This window comes from Muscardinus avellanarius (genome assembly GCF_963383645.1).
Source record: "Muscardinus avellanarius genome assembly, chromosome: 5".
NCBI classification, from domain to species: domain Eukaryota; kingdom Metazoa; phylum Chordata; class Mammalia; order Rodentia; family Gliridae; genus Muscardinus; species Muscardinus avellanarius.
In genome coordinates, this window is record NC_137790.1 from 141,979,431 (window position 1) to 142,002,430 (window position 23,000).

The following is a 23,000-nucleotide window of genomic DNA, read 5'->3' on the forward strand; positions in this document are numbered from 1 at the left end:
CCTATTTTTATACTTTTTTATTTGGAAAAAGGGTCTCAAGCCAGCATGGCTGGCTTCAAACCTGCGCGCTCCTCCTGTCTCCGCCTCCCAAGCACAGGGATTACAAGCATGTGCCACCATGCCTGGCCAGCCTCAGCAAATATTTAGTGAGATCCTTTGCAACTCAGTGAGACCCTGTTTCAAAAAATAAAGAATGGCCGGGCATGGTGGTGCACACTTGTAATTCCAGCATTTGGGAGGCTGAGACAGGAGGATTGTGGTTCAAGGACAGCCTCACCTACTACTTAGTGAGGCTCTGTGCAACTCAGTGAAACACTGTTTGAAAATAAGAAGCTGGGCGTGGTGGTGCACGCTTGTAATCTCTGCTTGGGAGGCTTAGACAGGAGGATCACACCGGTTCGAAGCCAGCCTCAGCTACTTAATGAGGTTCTCAGCAACTTAGCGAGTCCCTGTTTCCAAATAAAATATAAAATAGGTCTGGGGGTGTAGCTCGGAGGTAGAAAGCCTCTGGGTTCCACCCCAGTACCACCAAAAGAGAAAAAAAAAGAATGAATGAATGAATGAAACATAGGGCTGGGGATGGAGCTGAGAGGTAGAATGCCCCTGGGTTCCATCCCCAGTACTATAAAAAAAAATAATCACCAAGGGAGCCGGGTGTGGCGGCTCAAGCTTGTAATCCCACCATTTGGGAGGCTGAAATGGAGGATCGCGCAGGTTTGCAGGTTCGAAGATAGCCTCAGCTACTACTTAATGTGGCCCTTTTGCAACTCAGTGAGACCCTGTTTCAAAATAAAGAGTAAGCCAGGCGTGGTGGCACAGGCTTGTAATCCCCATGCTTGGGAGGCAGAGACAGGAGGATCGCGCAGGTTCGAAACCAGCATCTCTGGTTTACGAGACCCTGTTTCCAAATAAAAAAAATATAAAAAATAGGTATCTGGGAGTGTAGCCCGGAGGTAGAAGGGTTTCCAGGAACCCCAGTACCACCAAAAATAAAATTAAAAATAAAAAAAAATAAAAATAAAGAATAAAAAATAGGGCTGGAGGTGTAGCTCGGAGGCAGAACGACCCTTGGTTCCATCCCTAGTACCAACAACAACAACAAAAAAAAAAAAAACCAAAAACACACTAGGGGGTGGGTGGGCAGAAAAGGGAGCTATGAACAATGGCAACTTTCTCCTAAACATCTTACCTGTCCAATATCTCTGAGACTTGCCAGTGAAAATTAACTAATATAAGTTTAGCAACTGAATGGGAAACCTGAAAAGAAAGAAAAAAATGAAATTATAACAAGTTTCTGTTCAAGTGCTCCACAGGTTTGAGAAATGCAAACATTCACAGCTGCCAGGCCTAAGCTTGGTTTCCAAATTCTTTTTCTTGGTTCTCTGCTTCATTTTTTAAGTTCAGAATATTATAATCCTGGTGATTTTATGGATCTCTTGATTTTCTATCTTTGTTTTCATTAATGATTTTTCTAAGAAAATAAGAAACTTTCATTTGAAACTTAAGCAAAACCTCCCTATGATAAATTCAATATAAACAAAAGAATGGTGATTTCCCTACTGTGATATATGTGTATATATTCTCTCATACTGCTACAGGAAACCATAAATATAAAGTGCCTCTAGTTAGGCCTTGTGCTTGCAGAGTAGCTCCTGGCCTTGACTTCGGATTATGAACTCTGCACATTCACACATTCCCATCCCCCACACACATAAACACCCAATCTTAAATCTCAAAATTCTCACCATCCAGTGAGTACTAATTACAAATACAGTTTTAAAAAGTTTAGAAGCAAGCCGGGCGTGGTGGCGCACGCTTGTAATCCCCGCGCTTGGGAGGCTGAGACAGGAGGATCGCACAGGTTCGGATCGCACAGGTTCGAAGTCAGCCTCAGCTACTTAGTGAGGCTTTCAGCAACTTAGTGAGACCCTGTTTCCAAATAAAATATATTTTAAAAAAAAAGGTCTGGGAGTATAGCCCGGAGGTAGAAAGCTTCTGGGTTCTACCCCAAGTACCACCAAAAAAAAAAAAAAAAAAAAAAGGTTTGGAGGCAGCCTTTCTATACTCTACATTCTCTTGGGGGACATTTAAAGTACACAGTCTGGCTATCAAAGAGCCTCAATAGGTATGTTAATTCTACTGCTACAAATTCTTCCTTTGAAAGAAATGATAAGAGGTGTGTAAACTGCTGGGGTATTTACTATGGTTAAAAAGAGAGAAAGGGTGCCGGGCGTGGTGGCGCAGGCTTGTAATCCCTGCACTTGGGAGGCGGAAACGGGAGGATTGCGCTGGTTAGAAGCCAGCCTCACTGGCTTAAGAGACCCTGTTTCCAAATAAAATATAAAATAGGTCTGGGAGTGTACCCCGGAGGTAGAAGGGTTCCATCCCCAGTACCACCAAAAAAAAAAAAGATAGAAAGAAACGTTCAACAAAAGCAAGCTACAAAATATATGACATACCCAGCAATGAACCCCTTAAGTTACTGAGAAGACAAAGGAGTTCTGTTTCAGTACAAGGCTCAGGAAGGTGGCAAGGGAGCGGCTACACCATGTGGCCCCTAATTTCTAACTGGAGAGTCAGTTACAAAACGGCTTCAGGGTCACAACTTGGGTGGGCCTGGGCCAATCTTCCCTGAGAGAGCACTGAACAGAATGAGGGTACATGAACCAAGGTGAAGCCATGTACACACACAGCCTGGCACTGTGCTCACTGGGCCAAGTACTGAAATGACAGTCACAAGCATTGGGACACAGGGGCCTGCCCAGTTCACAGAGAAGAACTCTGGGGCACTCAGGAACCCACCCCAGAATGTAAGTCACCCTGAAAGGAGACTAAAGAGGGCACATCCCAGAGCACAGCCAGTGCCAAAGGTCATGAATCAGAGTGCCTTCTTGCCCCACAGCCCAGATGCATCTGGAGGACTCAGCCTGCTTCACTTTGTTTGACCCCGCCCCGCTGCCCTTCCATGAAAGGTAAGAGGCAAATGTTGTCCCAGTACTCCACTCTTTCATTTTTTGTCTTTTGGGATATTTTTGGTGGTACAGAGGACTGAACCCAGAGGCACTCTACCTCCAAGCTATACCCCTAACCTAGTTTTTATTTTTGTTATGAAACAGGGTCTCACTAAAGTTGTTAAGCATCTTGCTAAAAGGCTGAAGCTGATCTTGAACTGCGATCCTCCTGTATCAGCCTCCTAAGTACTGGGATTAACAGGCACGTACCACTATGCCTGGCTAAAGTATTTTTATTTTCTTTTCCAATATACAGAATAAAAAATAAGGCTGGAGGTATGGCTCAGAGGTAGAATGCCCCTGGGTTCCATCCCAGGTACCGCAAAATAAATAAATAAATAAACAGACAAACAAACAACAAACCTACCTGACCTTTTGGAAGAAACAGTGAAATTTACCTTGAAAATCCAAACTAAATATATAATTTTTTTTATATTGAAACAAGGTCTAAGTTACAGAAGGACTCTCTATAAGTAGCTGAGGCTAGCCACCAACCTAGATCCTCTTGTCTCAGCCTCCCAAGTACTGAGATTACAAGGGTGCAGCACCACATGTGGCTTGGAAGTGTGTGTGTGTGTGTGTGTGTGTGTGTGTGTGTGTGTGTGTGTGTGTGTGGTGTGTGGTGTGTGGTGTGTGGGGGGCAGTTGGGATTGAACCCAGGGGCATTCTACGTCTGAGCTACACTCCCAGCCCTATTTTATTTTTATTTGGAAATAGGGTCTTAGGTTGATGAGAGTCTCAGTAGTTCTACTGAGGCTGTTCTCCAACCTTTGATCCTCCTTTCTCAGGCTCCCAAGTACTGGGGATTACAAGCATGTGCCACCGTGCCTGGCAAGGTCAGGGAATTTTAACATTGCACTAAAGTCATCACGACACCTTGATCTCAACACTAAGAGCCACAATGAAGCCTTAGAATAAACACATGAGCATGGCTGTGCATGCCTGTAATCCCAGTCTTGGGAGACAAAGACAGGAGGGTCCCAGATTCAATCCCAGTACACACACAAGAGAACAAACACATGAGGTAGGGCTCACCCACAGATTACAACATGGTTTCCCCTCTGCTGAAGCTAAAAACTTACTGATGACTACACTGAGTGCTAAGGATGACCTCAGACAGAAGATGCCAGGAGACAAGATCATGCAAAAGAAGACACGCAGGCAAGGGCACAGCTGGCGGCAGTGCGCGTGCCTGGTACGCAGGAAGCTCCATGTCCAGTCCCCAGCACTCCCAAGAGAGAGGATAAATATGAAGACTGGCGCTTACACAGTCAACAGTGGAGGGACGTGAATATTCTTTTAGTGCCAACAGACAGGAATATATGAACATCCACAAGGCAGCAGGCACACGTGAGGGGCGGCTCCACACACCTCCACCAGCCTTCTGTGAGGCACTGTTGGGATCACAAGCGGAGCAGTGAGAGCGCTGCCCATATCAAATCCACAGTGCACAGAAGACAAGGGCTCTTCCCCCCAAGAGGCCAAAGGGCAGGGCTGTTGCTTATGGGTACAGTGCTTATCTAGGACATGTGAGGCCCTGGATTTGGTCCTAAGCATCACCAACAAACAAACTGACTGTAAATGGAATTCTGAAACTACTAATTTGAGTACAATCTGGTGTGTGACTACTGGGTGCAGTGGCGCACGCTGTGATCCCGTTTATTTTATTTTATACTCCTAGACCTTTTAATTTTGAGACAGGGTCTTCCTAGGTTACTGAGGGTTTTGCTAAGTTGCTGAGGATGGCAAATCTATGATCCTGTCTCAGGCTCTGAAGTGATAGGATTATAGGGGCCACTGAACCTAGCTATGAATCTCACTATATTCAATACTTTCAAGACTACAAACCCTGAAAATAGTGGAATTCTAGTGGAATTTCTCTCTTACTCCCCCCCCCCCCATGGTACATGGGCTGAACCCAGGGGCCTTCTATCTCTGAGCTACACTCCCAGACCTATTTTGGTTTTTAATCTGAAGCAAGGTCTCACGAAGTTGCAGAGGACCTTGCTAAATTGCTGAGGCTGGCCAAGAACCTGAGATCCTGTCTCAGGCTCCTAAATACTGGGATTACAGGATACACCACAAATTTTTTCTGCCTTGCAGGGCAGGGTGGCAATACTTGTTAACCCAGTACTTAGAGGCTGAGACAGGAAGATTGCAGACTCAAGGTCAGCCTCAGCAATGTAGCAAGATCTTTGTTCCAAACAAAAAAAATATTAACAATGTAGGGCTGGGGATGTAGCTGAGGTAGGTAGAGCTGGCCTCTGTTTAATCCCTAGTACCACCAAAAAGAAAAAAAAAATCTTCCTTAACATCCACTTTTGGTCTCTGCTGAGTCTTTTACAGCACCGCTCCCTCCTGTATCGTCAGCCTGGCAGCGGGGAGGGATGCTGCCCTACTCCCACTCCTTCCAATACTGCCCCTGGGCTTCGTCCTGCAAGTCTCAGTCTTCCTTACCACTTCCACCTCTGCACCCCACTGCTGATCTCCAGCACTCCTGTCAAGAGCGCCTCATTACCGCCTGGACTACAGAAAGCTCCTGACGGGTACATCTGCCTCCTGTGGACCCCCATTCCATTATTCTCAGAATGAGCTTCCTGACATGCTGTGTGATTGCAGCAGTAATAGATGATTCTCATATCTTCGAGGATCAATTCTTACCTTGTTTTAACCCTGCCACTGTTCTCTAACGCTAACAGGATAGACTTGTCAACAGGACCAGCCACTAAAACAACATCCCCCCTTGAGGTGGAGCAACAGACCAAATGAATGGAGCGTCCAAGTGCTTCTCTAACTGTTCACTGCCAGGAACGCTCTTCTTTGTAGTAAAGAGCTACGATTATTTCTATAGACCCCACATGTCAAAGAGAAACCACAAAGCTGGGCACACACTTGTAACCCAATACTTGGGAAGCTGAGACTTTTGTGGTGATGGTGATTGATTCTAGGTACACTCTACCTCTGAGCTACATCACCTCTGAGCCACACCCCCTGCCCTATATTTTATTTTTTATTTTGAAGCAGGGTTTCACTGAGTTGTGGAGGCCTCACTAAGTAGCTGAGACTGTCTGCAAACCACGATCCTACGGTCTCAGCCTCCCGAATATTGGGATTACAAGCATGCGCCACCACGCCCGGCTCACCAGCCCTATTATTATTGTTTTTTTATCTTAAAACGGGGTCTCACTAAATTGCTGAGGTCTTCACTAAGTAGCTGAGGCTGTCTGAAAAGCACAATCCTTCTGTCTCAGCCTCCCAAATGCTGGGATTATAAGCATGCCAGACCACACAGGGCCCCCAAACCTTTTTATCTTTTATTTTGATACAGGGTCTTACTATGTTGCCACCTTGCAACCTCCTGTCTCAGCCTCCCAAACTGTTGGGATTATAGGCATGTGCCACTGGGCCTACCCCTACAAATTAACATGTGGTACTCGGGATTGAACCCAGGGATATAATACATCTGAGCTATACCCCATGTGCTTTAAAAAAAAAAAAATTCAAACAAGGTCTAGCTAAGTTATCTCATGGTGGCCTCAAACCTGGAATTCTCCTATCTCGACCACCCAAGTACTAGGATAATAAGCATGGGCCACTATGGCCAGTTTAAAAGTTAAAATACCAACAGCTAGGCAGAGTGGCAGATGCCCATAATCCCAGCAAGGTAGGAGGCTGAGGCCAGAGAATGACCAAATTCAAGTTCCACTTGGGCAATTTAGCCAGACTGTTTTTTATTAAAAATAAAAAATAAAAATAAGAAAAAAGAGCCAAGCGTGGCAGCGTATGCTTGTAATCCCAGTACTCGGGAGGCTGAGACAGGAGGATCACACAGGTTCAAAACCAGCCTCAGGTACTTAGTGAGGGTCTCAGCAAGTTAGTGTGACCCTGTTTCCAAATAAAATATAAAATAGGTCTGGGAGTGTAGCCCAGAGGTAGAAAAGCCCCTAGGTTACATCCTCAGGACCACACATACACACACACAAAATGTACGTGGATGGTGGTGTACATTTGTAATCTCAGTACTTAAAAAGCTGAGACAGCAGCTGGCCGTGGTGGCGCACGCTTGTAATCCCAGCATTTGGGAGGCTGAGACTGGAGGATCGCGGTTTGCGGACATCCTCAGCTACTTAGTGAGGCCCTCTGCAACTCAGTGAGAACCTGTTTCAAAATAAAGAATAAAAAATAGGACAGGGGGTGTAGCTCCGAGGTCGAATGCCCCTGGGTTCCATTTTGAGAAACAGACCCTACAAAGCATCAATAGAAGGAGTGAAAGAAAATTTTTGTTTGATTTACAGTGCTCAGTACTGAACCTACAGTCCATTCACATTAGGCAAGTGCTGTAATTCTGAGCTACATCCTCAGCCTTCTAAAAATTTTTACAGATACTAAAAGGAAAACAAGGATATGTTATAATAAACAATCTACTTTTTTTATGGTACTGGGGATGGAACCCTGGGGCATTCTACCTCTGAGCTACACCCCCAGCCCTATTTGTTTATTCTCTATTTTGAAACAGGGTCTGAGTTGCAGAGGGCCTCATTAAGTAGCTGAGGCTGTTTGAGAACTGCAACCCTCCCGTATCAGCCTCCCAAATACTGGGATTATAAGCGTGCACCACCACACCCGGCTCACAATCTACTTTTTTTTTATTTTTTTCTTTTGTGGTACTTGAGATGGAACCCAGGGGCATTCTCCCTCTGAACAACATATCCCAGCCCTATTTTTTATTCTTTATTTTGAAACAGGGTCTTACTGAGTTGCAAAGGGTCTCACTAAGTAGCTGAGGATGTCCACAAACCCAGATCCTCCCATCTCAGCCTCCCAAATGCTGGGATTACAAGTGTGTGCCACCATGTCTGGCTCTCACAATCTACTTCTAATAAACCTGAGACTAGATAAAAACTGGCAAGTTCCCTTGGAAAATATTTACCAAAACTGACAAAGTAGAGGCCCAGGTTTGATCCCCAACAACACACACACACACACACACACACACACACACTCCTGTGAGCCCACAAGCATCCATTCACATGTGCGCATGTGCACACAAATACACACACACACACACACACACACACACCAAAACGGGTGAAAAATGAAAAGAAAAACTAAAACTAAAGTATCTTTTTATTAAAGACACTGAATTGAGCTGGGTATGGTGGCACATGCCTGTGACCCCGTACTTGGGAAAAAGAGACAATAGGATTACAGATTGCAGATTCCAGACCCTCAGTAATTTAGCAAGACTCCTTCCCCCCCCCTTTTTTGTATTAGTGGAGACTGAGCCCCCCGGGATATACTACCTCTGAGCTATACCCCCAGCCCTATTTTATCTTTAGTTTTAAACAGGGTCTCACTAGGTTGATGAGAGTCTCACTACTTGCTGAGGATGTCTTCAAACCTTCAATTCTCCTGCCTCAACTCTTCCAAGTACTAGGACTACAGGCATGACCCGCCACACCCAGCTCTCTGTCTTTTTTTTTTTGTATTGGGGATTGAATCCAGGGGGCATTCTACCTCCGAGGCACACCTCCAGCCCTATTTTTATTTTTATTTTTAAACAGGGTCTCACTAAGTTGTGGAGGGCTGCACTAAGTAGCTGAGGCTGGCTGCATACCTGTGATCCTCCTGTCTCAGCCTCCAAAGTACTGGGATTACAAGCAAGTGCCACTATGCCTGGCTTCCCAGCCCCGAGGATGGAACCCAGGGGCGTTCCACCTCTGAGCTAAACCCCTAGCCCTATTTTTTATTCTTTCTTTTTTGAAACAGGGTCTCACTGAGTTGCAACGGGCCTCATTAAGTAGCTGAGGCTGTCCTCAAACCGCAAGCCTCCTGTTTCAGTCTCCAGAATGCTGGGATTACAAGCCTGCGCCACCACGCTCGGCTAATTCATTTTGAAAAAGGGTCTCACTAAATTGCAGAGGGCCTCATTAAGTAGTTGAGGCTGCCTGAGAACCTGCCATCCTGTCTTAGCCTCCCAACTACTGAGATTACAAGCGTACACCACCATGCCCAGTTCTTTGTTGTTTATTGTGTTATGTTAGGGATTGGACCCGGGGCACTCTACAACACAGCTCTGAGATACATCCCAACTCTATTTTTTTTTTTTTTTTTTTTTGGGGAAAAAAAGGTTTTGCAAGTTGATGCAAGACCCGCTGAGTTGCCAAGACTGTCCTGGAACATGCAGTCACTCTGTCTCGGCCTCCCAACTACTGGAACTACAAGAGTGGGCCACTACGCCAGGCTCACAAGACTTTCTTTCAAAATTAAAAATAAAAAAGGACCGGGTGAGGAGCTCAAAGGTAAACAACCTTGGGTTCAACCCCAGTACTAAACACACACATACACATAACCCCACTGAATTCATTATCAAAAATCTTCCTACAGTGGAGAAGTGGGAACTCTACAACATTGTTGCTGGGATTGCAAATTAGTACAACCACTTTGCAAAACAGTATGGAGAATCCTCAGAAGAATGGGAACAAATCTACTATTTGATCCAGCAATACCACTTCTGGGTATCTACCCAAAAGACAGAAAATCAAACTACCAAACTAATGCATGTGTATCTATGTTCATAGCCAAACTATGGAACCAGCCAAGATGTCCATCAACAGATGAATGGATTACAAAACTGTGGGATATGTACACAATGGAATTTTACTCAGCCATCAAAAAAAACTCAATTACATCATTTTCAGGGAAATGAATGGAACTGGAGGACATTATGCTAAGTGAGATTAGTCAGTCACAAAAAAATAAATCAGATGCTTTCCCTAATATGTGAAAGCTAAGGAGAAATGGGTCCTAGGAGGAACTCTAGATGAAAAAGGAAATCCTATAGAAGAGCAAACAAGACAACCTAAATGAGGGGATGGGAGGAGAAGGAAGGAAATTCTCTAAAACATGCAATGTGCTTAAACATATCGAAGTCAACTACTAAGCCAAGCAAGGGAAGGAGTGATGGGGAGGGAATGGGATGGGAATTGGGTAGGGGTTAAATCGGTGATGTGTACATGTATGTATACACAAGTTTTTTACCCCAATATGATGTATGAATATAATGTACCAATAAAAAAAGTTTTTAAAAATCTTCCTACAAAAATCCCAGGCCCGGGGGTTTTACAAGTGAATTGTATTAATAAGAATCTCATACAAACATTTTCAGAAACTGGAAAAGGAATACTTCTTTCCAACTTATTTTATGAGGATAAGTGTAACACTAATAAGCATAATCAGGAAAGCAAAACAGACTAATTTTCTGTATGCACACAGACACAAATCCTTAATCCAGACATTTAGCAACTAAATCTAGCAACACAGAAAAAGACAATATATCATAACCAAGCGTGCTTTATGGAATGCAAGGTTGGTATAACACTTAAATTCCACTTAATATAATCCATTAAGTTAACAAAACAAGGGGGAAAACCCAAATAATCATTTCAATAGATCCACAAACCCACCTGACAAAACTCAATACTGATTCAAGATAAAACTCCTCCACAAATCAAGAAAAGTAAACTGTCTGCATCTAATATAGGACTTTTATTAAAAAAAATCATTATTTTTTTTCGTGTGTGTGGTACACAGCAATATTTTTTATTCTTTATTTTAAAACAGGGTCCCACTAAGTTGAGGAGGGCCTCATTAAGTAGCTGAGGCTGGCCACAAACCCGTGATCCTCTTATCTCAGCCTTTCAAAGTACCGGGATTTACAAGTATGCACCACCATGTCCAGCTGAAAAATAACATTCTCAATGACAAAATCATGAAAATGCAGCCAGGTGTGGTGGTGCACACTTGTAATCCCAGCATTCAGGAGGCTGAGACTGGAGCATGGCGGTTCAAGGACAGCCTCAACTACTTAGTGAGGCCCTCTGCAACTCAGTGAAACCCAGTTTCAAAATAAAGAATTAAAAAATAGGGCAGGGGGTGTAGCTCAGAGGTAGAGTGCCCCTGGGTTCCATCCCCAGACCCTCCAAAAAAGAAAAAAAAAAAGGCAGGATGTACACTATCGTGATATCATGTAATACTATATGAAGAAGCCGGTGTGGTGGTGCATGCCTGCAATGCCAGTACTTGTGAGACTGAGACAGGAGGACCACAGGTTCAACAACAAAGTGAGACTCTTGGCAACCTAGTGACATCCTATTCCAAAAGTAAAAAGCAAAAAGGAGCCAGGCATGGTGGCACATACTTGTAATCCTAGTATTTGGGAGACTGAGACAGGAGAATCCGTGTTCTCGGCCAGCATCAGTTATTAAGTGAAGCCCTTCACAACTTGGTGAAACCTTGTTTTAAAATAAAGAATAAAAAATAGGACTAAGAAGCCAGGCATAGTGGCACATGCTTGTAATCCCAGCATTCGGGAGGCTGAGACTGGAGGATCATGGTTCGCGGACACCTCAGCTACTTAGTGAAGCCCTCCACAACTTAGATCCTGCTTCAAAATAAAGAATAAAAATAGGGCTGGGGGGCGTAGCTCAGAGGCAGAATGCCACTGAGTTCCATCCTCAGCACTGAAAAAACAATAAAACAATGGAAACTTGTGCTCTTCTAAAGACTTTATCAAGGAAAGTAAAAAGCTGGGCCTAATGGTATATTCATATAATCCCAGTACGTGAAAGCTGAGACAGGAGGATTGCAGGTTCTAGGCCAGTGCATGGAAACTTAGACCATGTTCTAAAATAAAATGGGCTAGATATTTATCGCAGAACATACCTGAGTTCAGTCCCTAGCAACCACACCCCCCTCCATGAAAGAAAGAAAAGGGAATATGAAAGAGGGCAGAGACAATGAGAAAATATTTGCAAATCACACATCTAATAAAGGACATAATTCAGAATATATAAAGACCTCTTAGAACTCAAGAATAAGACACAGAACCCAATTTGTGTGTGTGTGTGTGTGTGTGTGTGTGTGCGCGCGCGCACGCGTGCGTGCATGCGCACTACTGGGGATGGAACCCAGGGACATTCTGCCTCCAGCTACACCCCCAGCCCTATATTTTTTTCTATATTTTGAAACAGGCTCTCACTGAGTTGCAAAGGGGCTCACTAAGTAGCTGAGGCTGGCCATGAACCCGGATCCTCCTGTCTTAGCCTCCCAAATGCTGGGATCACAAGTGAGCACTACCACACCTGGCTTACACAATACAATTTTTAAGCTTCTTTTTTTTCTAAGTGCTGGGGACTGAACCCAGGACCTTGCCCATGCTTGGCAAACACTCTAACACTAAACTACATCTCCAGGCCCACAATCAACTTAAACATTGAGCAAAAGAAGCTGGTACGGTGGTACACATCTGTAGCCCTAGCTATTAGAAGCTGAGTAAAGAGAATCTCAAGTTCAAAGCCAGTCTTGGCAACTTCAGCAAGACCCTGTCTCAAAATCTGGGGGGAAAAAATGGGCTAGGGATATAGCTTAGTGGTAAGGCACCCCTGGGTTGAATCCCCAGTATGGGAGGTAGAGGGGTAAAAATAGCAAATAAACAGAAGAAAGTATTACATTAAGGACTAAGACATCAGTAGTCATTAGGAAAATGCAAATTAAAACCAAAAGATATCACTTCATACTCATTAGAATGATCATAACCCAAAAAGCCCCGACAATTCCAAGTGCCAGCAAGGATGCAAGGATGTAGAGAAAGCGGTGCCGTCATACAATGCTGATGGGAAAGTGAAAGAGTTGAACCACCTGGAAAACAATCTGGCAGCTTCTTAAGATGTTTAACCTACACTTACCATGGAACCCAGCTATCCCACTTCTAGATCTCTATACAAGAGAAATGGAAATACACATCCATGTTAAGCCCTGGACACAAATGGTCACAGTGGCATAGTTCATAGCAGCCAAAAACTGGAAAAAGCTGCAATGTCCATCTACTGATAGAGGATGCATAAATATAATGTTGCAATCCATACAATGGGAAAAATTACTCAATTAAAAAAGCAGCATATTACTAGTCAGTAGGCATGTGACATCATAAGGGTGAACCTCAAAAGCATGATGGGACAGAATCAGGCAACAAAACACGATATATTTTATTATTTCATCTATAATAATTTTCTAAAAAGGACAAAGCTGTAGAGACAAGTAGAAGATGAGTAGTTGCTTGGGGCTAAAAGTAGAGACTGACTGCAAACACACACAAAGGAACTTTTTAGGTGATGGAAATATTATAGAACTGGGAATATGATGGGTGTGCAGATAATATAAATGTAATAAAACACAGCAAGGTATATTTAAAAAATAGATGAAGTCAATGGTATATAAAAAATGCTTCAGTAAAGCTGTTTAAAAAAGAAAGTTGAATGACGGGCGTGGTGGCACACGCTTATAATCCTAGCGCTTGGGAGGCTGAGACAGGAGGATCGCACAGGTTCGAAGCCAGCCTCAGCTACTTAGTGAGGCTCTCAGCAACTTAGTGAGACCCTGTTTCCAAATAAATTATAAAAAATAGGGCTGAGGGTGTAGCCTGGAGGTAGAATGGCTCTGGGTTCCATCCCCAGTACTACAAAAAAAAAAAAAAAAAAAAAGTTGACTGAAAATGATAAATGCAAATGTGGCAAAACTTTAGAATTTGTATGATCCCAATGGTAGATGTACAGATGTCTCTGTACAAACCTTTAAACTTTTGTGTATGTTTTAAATGTTTTGTAATAAAAGAGGGAGGAAAGTTTGCCAAATTTAATTCAATAGTAATCGCTTGCATAACAAATATCACGATATATTAAGGGTTGACCCTTTTATCACTGCTTCGAATACTTCAATTTAACTTTTACTTCTAATTCTCCCAATTAAAAACTCCCCTTTAGAGTTTAACATAGTTTGATCAAAAGTTAGTCATTATAAACTCTAAATTCAGTGTGAAGCCATATAATTTCCACAAGGTCTGGACGACGCCAACTTCACAGTGTTCTCTGCTCTTTCTCCATCTCCTAGCACAACCATCTGAGTGTTCCACTGGACACGCTGCTTCCTATCTGCGCTTCCTTAAATACACGGTCCCACAGGCCTCACTCTCCACCTGTCTCTGAGCATCACACTCAGGCCTGGACTTTAATCAGTACACGCATAAGCCGCAGGTTAAGAACTCCTCTGTCATTCACTGGGAGCTGAGACACAGAACAGACTACCCGAGGCAGGGAAGGGAGGCAGTGTTCATTAAAGAGTGCAGGTAAGCTGGGCGTCATGGGCACGCCTGGAACCCCAGTACTTGGGAGGCTGAGACAGGAGGACAGAAGGTTCAAGGACCTCAGTGAGTGGGGAGACTGGCAGCAACCTAGAGATCCTGTTTAAAAACAAAAAGTAAAAAGGGCTGAGTAGCTGGGCGTCGTGGGCACGCTTGTGATCCCCGCGCTTGGGAGGCTGAGACAGGAGGATCGTGTGGGCTCGAAGCCAGCCTCAGCTACTTAGTGAGGCTCTCAGCAACCTAGTGAGACCCTTTTTCCAAATAAAATATTAAAAAAAAGGTCTGGGAGTACAGCCCGGAGGTAGAAAGCCTCTGGGTTCCACCCCCAGTACCATGACCCCCCCCCCAAAAAAAAAAGGGCTGGGATAGAGCTTGCAGGTAGAACGCCCCTGGGTTCAATGCCCCAGTACTGCCAAAACAAAAACAAACAAAAACTAGTAATTCTTTAATTGCAGCTACTCCAGAGGTTGGCTAAAGAGGACAGGAAGTTCTAAGCCATCCTGAACAACTCAGAGAGACCCTGTCTCAAAAACAGCAAAAAAAAGGGCTGGGGATGTAGCTCTATGGAGGAAGGCTGACCTCGCACATGAGGGTCCTGGGCTCCACACCTAGTAAATTTCCTACACAATTCTAGTGTGGAGAGCAGAGACCAGAGGAAAATCCAGGATACCAGGTAATGATGCTAAGATTTTTCTCAGAGACACAATGGAAATATGTTATGAATGCTTTACCTGTTGATACTAGCAAGAAGTTCCCAACAGGGTTAGCAGCACACAAACCCACAACCTTAGCATCTCATAAGCTGTTTTGGAGACACTTTCTTACATGGCCTAAGGGTTTTAGACACTAGCGAAATGAAGTCACACTGTCAGCTTGGAATGAGAACTACTTTGATCAATCTTCTCAGTCTCTGTGTCCTCTGACCAACTTACTACAAGGAGACAGCTGTGGGGTTTCAAGATCTTACAAGAGGCCATTCCAAGAGCAACTGCTGCTGGGCACAGACTTTTATCATTTGTGACTTGCTGCCCCACTTATGTTTCAACTTTACTCAGTGTGTGTGTGTGTGTGTGTGTGTGTGTGTGTGTGTGTGATATCTAAGTCCCTAAGCAAAAAGCAGGCTATGGTGAAATTATTTTTTAGATCACAAATCCCAAGTCCACTTAAAGTTTATTATTAAGTGACAGCCACAAATTTCTTTTATGGTCTCCACTAAACCTCTCCCCCCTCTAAAAAGTTCAGGGGAAGTCTCTATCAAGAAAAATTTAATTAGTCGGGTGTGGTGACCCATGTTTGTAATGTCCTCCCTTGGCAGGCTGAGATAGGAGTGCAGGTTCGAAGCCAGCCTTAGCTGGCTTAAGAAATTCTGTTTCCAAATAAATATAAAATAGGTCTGGGAGTGTAGCCCGGAGGTAGAAGGCCCCTGGGTTCCATCCCCAGTATCACCAAAAAAAAAAAAAAAAAGAAAAGAAAAAGAAACATTTAATTAATGTTCCAAACATTTGCGCTCCCAGACAACAACATACTTAAAATACCAGAAAAAAAGATAAATCCTGCTACTGAAGGAAGCGAAGCCACAAGCACATCTGAATACAAAGCCAACCAATCTTTGGGACAAATGCTTTAATAGTTTCAGGAAATTTAACAGGTATTACTTGACATCCTGGAGCACTTGGCCACTACATGTTTATGTCACAACAATACAGAGCACATACTAATTTTACATGAGGACCAAGGCACAAACTGTACAGGGTCTGTCCCTGACAACAATTCTCCAAGGAAACCATGAACATGATCAGTTGCTTCATTTTCTTAATTTCCTATAGCTGGTTCAAGCTGCCCAGACCTCAGGGACAAGTTAACACAGCTTGCAAATAAAATTTTTCCCCCAGAAAAAAGATATCCAGCAGCCCGCCAAAACTGTCACCGGCCCTTCCCACACTTACCAGTGCCACAGGGAGGATGCAGCTGATGGCAGTGAGCATCAACGGCCTGAAAAAATACAGGTGGTAGTTTCAATTTTTATTTAGAATTCTTACTTGCCAACTGCCTGAAATTTTTAAGGCTACATGAATGCGTCTTCATGAATGCGCCTGTGTTAAGCACTTTGTGGTCCAATCACATATGTTAACAAACACTAGTGGTCACTTTCTAAAAAGCACAGATGAAGAAAAGAGTGAACTATGAGCCAGCTTCCACGCCTGGAGCAGAAAGGGCTGAAATAGGAACACTAGCCTACGGAGACCAAGATGGATGGACTCGGACCAACGGTGCAGGAGGTTTTACAGGGATGAGAGGAAGAAAAAGGCGGAGGAACAGAGACAGAAAGAATAGGTGAATGCCTGTCTAGAGTGGAGTACAGTGTGCAGGGATGTGTCTCCTGGAGGAGTCCTAACTGGAGCCAACGCCCACCCCGGAAGACTAACTCAAGGGGTGGGACTTTACACTACTAAGTCTCAGGCTGGAAAAGCTTCCCCTTAGGCACCGGATCATAATTTCCCCCTCTCACTCTTTCTTTCCAGGTCCACTGGATGGAGGACTGACTTGTAAAACCGAGAAACCCACATGTTATATGTTTTCAAATCTGATTACTAAACACAAATTTGAAAAATTCTCACCAGTCTATCCTAAATTCATTCCCAATTAGGGTCTCCAATCATTAAAATCAGTATTTACAAAAATCTCACCAGTCTGGGCGTGGTGATGCACACTTGCAATCCCAGTACTTGGGAGGCTGAGACAGGAGGATCATACCAGTTTGAAACCAGTCTTAGCTACTCAGTGAGGCTCTCAGCACCTTAGTGAGACCCTGTTTCCAAATAAAAATATAAAATAGGTCTGGGAGTGTATCCCAGAGGCAGAAGGTCCCTGGGCTCCATTTCCTGTGCCACAAAAAAAAAAAAAAAAAGAAAGAAAGAAAAGAAAAAATATCACCAAATAAGATTTATCCAAAAATATAATAATGCAAAAATATAAAAGTCATCATTCCTTGACCATGAGGGTATATTTTTTATTATGAAAAATCTCAAACATCTACAAAAGTGAAGAAAATACTGAAACCCATGTACCTATCACCCAGCTCTAACATGAGTTTGTGCCCGCACTGCTCTACCTCCATCCCAACTCTCCAGATTACTGTGAAGCAAATTCTAGCCAGCACATTGTTTAGGGTACACTTAACTGAAAACCCTCTAGGAAGTACTCAGTACAAAAGCTGGTTACAGGCCCTCCTAGAGTTCTAACAGGCTTCCAGAAGACCACATCAATACCACATAGACAGGGTAACTTCATTTCAACAGATAAAGGGCATGTCTACCAACTACACTCAAAAGAAATACAGATGGGAATGGGCAGCAAATAAAAAGCACACAGTTGGACTAAAACTGAAGTCTCTATTCCTGCCAACCACATGTTCATCTTGTTCAAAAATGATTTCAAACAATGTTTTGCCTCTTCCAGCTTGGCAAAAAAAAGGAATTCCAAGTACCAAATAGGCAATCCAATCCAGATCCCATCTTATTCAGAGGAAGGACATCTAAGAAGCTAGCACATCCTAAAGACAAAGCCACAGATTCCCAGAGTATTTATAAAAGATAGAGCTTAGACTCCCTGTACTGCTATTCTCAGCTACCCACTCTGTTATCCTCAAAACACATAACCTGATTTTTTTTTATAACCTTTCTGTAAAACTCCATAAACAGAAAAGAACCGAACAGAATCTCCTGGAAGGCAAAGATTTTTTGTTGTTGTTGTTTCCTTCTCTGACATACTCAAGCACCCAGGATAATGTCTGAGTCAGCACTAGGTACCAAAGATTAATATCACCCTCCTCCGGCCTCCATGTGGTCCAGTCTCCAGCCACCACACACCCACAGCTTCTGAGCATATGCAGCCCAAGGCCTGCCAAGCCCTGGGGGATGCTGTATCTAGCACGAGGTCGGACATAGCTCCTCTGAGGAAGGTAAAAAGGGATGGAGGGAGGTTACCTGAAGGTTGCGGCAAGAGAGAAGATGCTGAGAGGGAGTTTGAGGAGACAAAAATCAAGTACGTGGGTTAGGGAGAGGAGCAAAAAGAAGCAGTTTAGGGAGTTCTGGAGAAGCCACTTTACGTTTTTTAGCAGAGTGACATAATAAGGATATTACATGAGTGAATGGATCATAAAAATATGAAGTGAAGGTAGTTTACTTGTACCACACCTCGCTCACTTTTTTTTCTTCCAGTACTGGGAATGGAATCCAGGGCCATTCTACCTTCAAGTAACACCCCCAGCCCTATTTTTTATTCTTTATTTTGAAACAGGGTCTCATTGAGTTGCAAAGGCCTCACTAAGCAGCTGAGGCTGTCTGCGAACCCAGATCCTCCTGTCTCAGCCTCCTGAGTGCTGGGATTACAAGTGTGCACCACCACGTCCAGCTCCTTCCTCACCATTCTAAAGGAGGAGAGGAGGAAATTCAAGGCAAAGACACTTTTAGGATTATTATTATTATTATTATATTGTTTTTTGGTGGTACTAGGGGTGGAACCCAGAGGCTTTCTATCTCCATGCTATACCCCCAGACCTATTTTATATTTTATTTGGAAACAGGTCTCACTAAGTTGCTAAGAGCCTAAGTAGCTGAGGCTGGCTTCGAACCTGTGCAATCCTCCTGTCTCAGCCTTCCAAGCGCGGGGATTACAAGCCTGTGCCACCACGCCTGGCTTAAGATCTTTTAAGGCAAAGGCCAAACTATTCTTTTTTTTTTTTTTTTTAATGGTACTGGGGTGGAACCCAGGGGGTTTCTACCTCCAGGCTATATTCCCAGACCTATTTTATACTTTATTTGGAAACAGGGTCTCACTAAGTTGCTGAGAGCCTCATTCAGTAGCTGAGGCTGGCTTCAAACCTGTGCGATCCTCCTGTCTCTGCCTCCCAAGTGCAAGGATTACAAGCGTGCGCCACCACTCCGGCTCAAACTATTCCTTTTTTTTTGGGGGGGGGTGGAATCCAGGGACTTTTCTACCTCCAGGCTATACTCCCAGCCCTATTTTATACTTTATTTGGAAACAGGGTCTCACTAAGTTGCTGAGAGCCTCACTAAGTAGCTGAGGCTGGCTTTAAACCTGTGCGATCCTCCTGTCTCAGCCTCCCAAGCGCGTGGATTACAAAAACTATTCTTTTTCCATCTTTCTCAGCATCTATCTGAAAGTTAAAACAAAATGCAGAAAGCATTTGTTTACTGGGAAACATTTCTCAACTTCCCCCAAATACCAATGAACAAAGAAAACCAAGGGATTCATAAAAAGCACTCAAAGAAACGGATAGGGACGAGTACAACGCTGTCTCCTCAGTCCTCGGCACCACTCCCGCACGCAAGAGACCTTGCTCATCTGCCCAGGTCCTTCTGCAGGTTACTAACATGACTGAATACACCCAAGAACCAGATCTGACATACTATATCTACCCCCCTTTCAACCCACAAAGTTCTGATAATACTGGGTCTCGTTTTCCTTGTGGTAATGGGGATTAAAACCAGGGGTTTCTACCTCCGGCTATACCTTCAGCCCTTTTATATTTTTTGTTTTGAAACAAGTCTCCCTAGGTGGATGAGAATCTTGCTTCACTGCCGAGTCTGCCTTCGAGCCTGAGGTCCTCTGGTCGCAGCCTCCCAAGTACGAGGATTACAGCATGTGCCACCACATCCAGATAAAGTGGTTAACTTCATATTACATGAATACTACATCCATTTTTTTTCTTTTTGTGTATGTGTGCTTGGGGGGGGGTTGAACTCAGGATCATTCAAACCTCTGAGCTACACCCAGCCCTTGTTATTTTTTAAATAGAATCTCGTTAGGTTGCTAAGAGTCTTGCTAAATGGCTGAGGCTACTCTTGTATCTGTGATCCTCCTGTCTCAGCTTCCCAAGTACTGTGATTACCTGGGATTACAGGTGTGCACCACTATGCCCCACTCAATTTTCTTAAAAAGGGTCACGGTAAAAATAAAATGAACCTTCAGCTGTGTATACATGGACAGAACTTGTCACCTAAGAGACTTTCCCTCCTATCAAAAGCAGTTGTTATTCAAAACTCAAGGGAACTCAGAGTAACTGAAATTAGATAAATCTCATATTTTAAGGGCACAATGTCTCCCCAGCTTATTTAGTTTCTTAAAAATAAGCTTTTTTTTTTTTTCCCTTAAAGACTAGCTAGGAGCAGGGCTGCTTGTTATATATATAGACCTTTATTAATCCTCCCATCTATAGCACTTTGTAAACTGCTCCAATTTGCAGTGTCCCCACATCCAACTCTGCAACCTATTTTGTTAATATAATTTTATAACAAGTATGTGCCTTTACTTTCATTTTCATGGTATTTATTATTTTTATATTTTGGTACTGGGGATTTAACCAAGGGGCTTTCTAACTCTGAGGTACACCCCCACTCCTTTTTTAGTTATTTCAAAACAGGATCTTGCTAAATTGATGAAGCTGGCCTTGAACTTGCATCCTCCTGTCTTAGCCTCACAAATGTTAGAGCTATAGGCCTGTGCCACAGTATACCAGCCAGTTTCATGATGTTTAAAAATAGAGGGGTTCTTTCATATTCCTTAATGCCCTTTAATATCTTGCATCCTGTAGTCCTCCAGGCTACCACTGATTTTGTTTTCCTCTGCACTGAATTAGTTTTAATTTTCTAGAACTTTGTTTTTGTTTGGTGGTACTGGGATTCTTGGAAGCCCTTCTACCTCTGGGATACACTCCCAAGGACTACACTCCCAGACCTATTTTTTTACCTTTTTATGTGGAAACAGGGTCTCTTAAGCCAGCAAGGCTGGCTCCGAACCAGTGCGATCCTCCTGTCTCTGCTTCCCAAGCGCGGGGATTACAAGCATGCACCACCATGCCCGGCAATTTTCTAGAACTTTATTTATTTAAATTTATTTTTGTGTACTAAGGATTGAACCTGGGGCATTCTACTTATGAGCTACACCCTTACTCTATTTTTTTATTTTATTTTATTTGCGGTACGTGGGATGAGACCCAGGGGCATTCTACCTCTAAGCTACACCCCCAACCCTATTTAGTACTCTTGAAGCAAAGTCTCACTGAATCGCAAAGGGCCTAAGTTGCTGAGGCTGTTTGCGAACTGAGATCCTCCTGTCTCAGCCTCCCAAATGCTAGGATTAAACATGTGACACCATGCCCGGCATCATCATCATCATCATCATCATCATCATCATCATTATTATTATTATTATTGTAGCCAAGAGATTTATTGGAGGAACCAGTATGAAAGAAGGAAACAAAGAAGGAGAGAGAAAGAAAGGAGGGGAGAGAGTGAATAATAAAGGAAGAGAGAGTTATTCTTTATTTTGAAACAGGGTTTCATGAAGTTGTGGAGGGCCTAGGTAGCTAAGGATGGATAAGAACATGAGATCCTCCTGTCTCAGCCTCCCAAGTATTGGGATTACAAGTTTGTGCCACCAGACCTGGCTATTTTCTCCTTCTCCTCCTCTTCTTCTTTTATCTTTTTTGCAGTACTGGAGATGTAGCCCAGGGGCATTCGACCTCCAAGCTGCACCCCCAGCCCTATTTTTATTCTTTATTTTAAAACAGGGTCTCAATGAGTTGCAAAGGGCCTAAGTAGCTGAGGCTGTCCGCGAACTGCAATCCTCCTGTCTCAGCCTCCCGAATGCTGGGATTACAAGCATGCACCACCACACCGGGCATACCTGGCTATTTTCTAGAACTTTATGTGATTGACAAAGTATTTATTGTATTCCCACCCCACCCCAGGTTCCTTCGTGTGCCATATTTATTCTGAAGTTTATTAATACTGCTTATATACTGTTTATATGAGCAGCCCATTCCTTTTATACTGTGAAGAAGTATGCTGTTCAAATAGTACAGGATGAATATCCCTTATCAAAAATACTAAGGATCAGAAGTATTTCAGATTTTAGAAATTTATGGATTTGGGAACATTTGCAGACACTTTACCAGTTCAGTGTCGTATCACTCAAAAATGTTCAGATTTTCAAAGTAGGAATGATCAATATGTGTGTCTTTATTCATCTGTTTCTAGATACTGAAGTTGTTTCCAGTTTTCGGCTATTGCAAACAAAATTGCTACAAACATCTAAATACCAAAATAAAAACAAAGGGAGAGGGAACAAAAGGCATGTGAGTACAGCCAATCATACTGAAGCAGAAGCCATGTTAATAAGTTTGCAAGAAAAGATCTGGTATATTCTAACATTAGGATATCAGAACTATTATAGGATGCCTATCAAAGTTGTGAGTATAACTGGCAATTTGTGTCCTACGCCCACTCTGGTTATGAAATGAGGAAGTTCCAAAGAGTGGACATATCTTTTTTTTTTTTCCGAGTCTGGGATGGAACCCAGAGGCATCTGACCTCTGAGCTACACCCAACCCCTGCCCAATTTTTTTATTCTTTATTTTGAAACAGGGTCTCACTGAGTTGTGAAGGGTCTCACTAAGTAGCTGAGGCTGTATGCGAACTGCAATCCTCCGGTCTCAGCCTCCCAAATGCTGGGATTACAAGTATGTGCCACCACGCCCGGCTTGGACATATCCTTTTATTTATTTTTTGTGTGTTGGAACTGGGAATTGAACCCAGAGGCACTCTACTCTACCTGTGAGCTACACCCACAGCCTTGTTGGAGAAAGCCTCGCTGACTGACTGAGGCAGGCCGTGAACTGTGATCCCCCTGCCTCAGTCTCCCAAGTAGCTGGGTTTATAGGTATGCACCACTGCACTATGCTACTTCACCATTTTTTAAATACTTGC

At 43.4% G+C, this 23,000-nt stretch overlaps 1 protein-coding gene across 1 annotated transcript in view; it reads right to left on the reverse strand.

The window, feature by feature from the left end:
• The window catches only part of ARIH2 (ariadne RBR E3 ubiquitin protein ligase 2), a gene marked incomplete at both ends in the record, with an annotated part of 61,927 nt that overhangs the window by 24,419 nt on the left and 14,508 nt on the right, over positions 1–23,000 (reverse strand). The window contains 3 exon segments of the mRNA XM_080696824.1: positions 1,190–1,257; positions 16,155–16,166; positions 16,168–16,200. Coding sequence (XP_080552950.1) covers positions 1,190–1,257; positions 16,155–16,166; positions 16,168–16,200 — 113 coding nt within the window.